The sequence below is a fragment of the Merops nubicus genome, unplaced genomic scaffold (assembly GCF_000691845.1).
Source record: "Merops nubicus isolate BGI_N331 unplaced genomic scaffold, ASM69184v1 scaffold8622, whole genome shotgun sequence".
Classification (NCBI taxonomy): Eukaryota; Metazoa; Chordata; class Aves; order Coraciiformes; family Meropidae; genus Merops; species Merops nubicus.
Genome location: NW_008591536.1, coordinates 15720 through 18782, shown reverse-complemented (window position 1 = coordinate 18782; position 3063 = coordinate 15720). Strand labels below are relative to the sequence as shown.

Genomic DNA, 3063 nt, shown 5'->3' with positions numbered 1-3063 from the left:
CTTTCCCTAAAAAAATCTGCATTAATTATGGACAATTTTAAAAAGTTTGTGTGCTGGGACTGAGATTTCCACTGGATATCTGGTTTTCCTAGCTTAGAAATTGTCTCCTGCATCTCTTTAACAGGCTGCCCAGGGCAGTGGTGGAGTCCCCACCCCTGGAGGGGTTTCCAAGCTGTGGAGATGTGGGGTGAGGGACACGGGGCAGTGGGGACCTGGCAGTGCTGGGGTGATGGTGGGACTCAATGAGCTGAAAGGTTTCTTCCAGCCTAAACAATTCTATGGTTCTTGCACAGGAGATGTCCAAGAGAGACTCTGAGCTCTTATGTTGTATTTTGGGTGGGCTCTTCAGTTCTGTGGGAGCAGAACTGTCATGCACGGGGCAGTGTGAGTTAGAAGGAACCATCCATCAGAAGGGAGGTCTGTGCAGCCACAGTGCTGCTGCAGGTTCTGTTCCTGTGCTGTCCCAGGCTAACAAAAAGCACATTCTGAGTCTCTAAGTATGATGGATCACTGTTTGTCCTCCTACTTGGACAAAACGTTGCCTTGCAGGAGTTTGGGGGTGTGGGAAGGAGAATTTCTGTTATTACTATCAACTGTGGCTTCCCTCAGGGATTTTGGAACGGTTTCAAAGTCTGGAGTGTTTACCTGGACACTGCCACTAAATCACTCAGAGGTTTGTGGGTGAAAATCAACTTGGAGTAGGAAGGAGATGATTATTTTTCTTCCATTAGGGACAAAAGGGAATTGTGCAAGATGAATAAATAGGGCAGGGGCTGTTGCCAGAGTGCTTTGTGGGGTCTCCTAGCTGTGCTGACACGACTGGCAGCAGTCCTGGCCCCGTTCCTCTCAGCCAGGCTGTGAGTGCTGCAGAGACTCGATGCTCTCAGATGCTCTCAGCTGTCCAGGTCGCATGCCTGACGTGGGACAGGAAATCCTGCTCCTGGCTGAGTGTCCCAGGAGGGTGCTGGGGCTTGGGTTACATGGCACAGAACAGAATGCTGTTGGGTGAGGAGATGAGAGAGAGAAAAAAGATGGGAAGTATGGAGAAAAGCTGCCAAAGGCTCTGGTCTGGCTTGACTTTCACCTGGGGTGAGGGTGAGAAGGAAGACACTGAAGTGGAGAGAAGGCTGGGATGCTGTGAAGGGTGACACTCCCATCTGCTCACAGCTGAATCTTTAAAACGGTGCAAGGGAAATAATTTCACTTCTCCCCAGATACAGAGACCCTTGAGTGACATGTGAACTTCTGCAGGCACGCCCTATTTCAACAAAACCCCCAGATCCTCCTCATCCTGGAGTCTCTGCCCCTCGTCTGGGTTTACAGTGTCTCTCCAGCTTTTCTGAGGTCGAAGGAGACTCAGGGGAAAAAATGCAGGGGAAAAAAAAATGCTGTGTGAAAGGTCACGGCAGGAACGCTGCGAATTAGCATTTGAAAGCCATCAGTCAGAGGACCTTGGAGATGTCTCATTGTCAGGGATGCTGGCAGCAGAGCAGCAGCTGCAGTCGCTGCCTGCTGGGATGTTTTGCATAGCGCTGCTCTGTGGTAGCCCAGGGGTGGGTCGTTGCTTTTGAAGCATCTTCAAATATTTGCTAAGGAGAGTCTCCTCTGGGGTCGGTTTCTGGAATATTCTTCCTGTTTCAGCGATTTGAGCAGACCCACAGATAAATCCCAGTGGTCAGGGAGCTGGTGCAGTGTGTTTGTCAGCTGTCCTCTCAAATCAGGGCTCATGGATACGTGTCACTCTCCTCCTTTGTCCTTGCCTGTCAGGGAAACTGAGGCACAGCAGTTGCACTGGCTTGTCCATGCCCAGAAGCAGATACAAGAGCACATGCCAGGAGTTGTGGCTTTCTAGAGACTTTTCTGCTGCATCACACTGTTTCTTCTAAAAATACTCGTGTTTATTCCTAGTCAAACTACTGGGTCCTCACTTACAACTGTAGAACTCATTTTCCTCCATGTATATTTTATTAAACCTGTTCTCACTTCTAAGAGGAAATTGAATTCAATTTAACTAAAACCTCACTGAACTTTTGTAGCAAGATCCTTAAAGACTCTTGGTCTGAATGATTCAGGAGTGTCACCTATTACCCACACTCATCACATGAAGTGTGTGCAGCAGGGCTGGGATATAGCAGAGAGCTCTGTGCACTCAAAGTGTCTTCTCCTAACTCATCAGATGAAAATATGGGGTTTTTTGTCCTCTAATGGGACTATACAGGCATGCAAATATATTGACCCATATTTGATTTCAGTTTTCTACAGGAATAACATGTGAAAGTGCTTGTGAGAGCAGTATTTTGACAGTGGGGAAAAAGGTCAAGTGTTGATGAGATTTGAGTGCAGATAATTGAGATGCTAAGAGCTGAAACATCTCTTCATTGGATTTCATGTTACACACATGCAGCCAGGTGCAGGAAACCCAGCTCAAGTCTTTCTGTCTCTCTCTCTCTCGGGTTCCATTTGAGATTTAAGGGTGTGTAGCACACTTGTCCTCTCCCCTCTCTGTTGCACGTTGAATTATCTCTGTCCTGCACACCAAGATGGGAAAACAGCCTTATAACCAGATTTTACAGAACTAACTCTTTGGTTTGGAGGATTTTTGGCTGCATCATTTTGAAAAAAATATTTCTCTTGTGCTGGCTGTTTTACATTGGATGATGTTATGGAGCAGCAGGCAAGCAGAGTTCAAAGAAAAGGTTGAGCAGTTGCTGCCTTAAGAGTTGAGATCTCCAAACCATGACACTCAATATTCTGCCTCTCTCTTTGTTCTTACTACAGGTTGGATTTTTTCCTAGTGAGTGCGTCGAACTAATTAACGACAAAGTTCCTCAGTCTGTGACCAATTCTGTGCCAAAACCAGGTATGTGGGTTAAGTTTTATGGTGCAGTGAGATGAAATGGGTTTGTCTTTTTGGTGTTTTGTGTTTCCTGTCTCCTGTGTACAGCCCGTGTTGCACTCTGTGTGTGTTGATCATCCTGTACACACACCCTGTTACCCTTTCTGTGTGCTGAGCATCCATCCACACGTTGCCTCTTTCTGAGTAGTTGCCACTGTTGAATGTCT

General features: G+C 46.9%; 1 protein-coding gene across 1 annotated transcript in view; it reads left to right on the top strand.

Moving 5' to 3' along the window:
• LOC103782523 (rho GTPase-activating protein 32-like) overlaps positions 1-2860 on the top strand; it is a gene marked incomplete at its 3' end in the record, with an annotated part of 31416 nt that extends 28556 nt beyond the window's left edge. Inside the window, exon 6 of the mRNA XM_008950294.1 lies at positions 2779-2860. Within this exon, the coding sequence (XP_008948542.1) occupies positions 2779-2860 (82 nt within the window). The remainder of the gene's footprint in view (positions 1-2778) is intronic.
• Between the last annotated feature and the right edge of the window lie 203 nt (positions 2861-3063).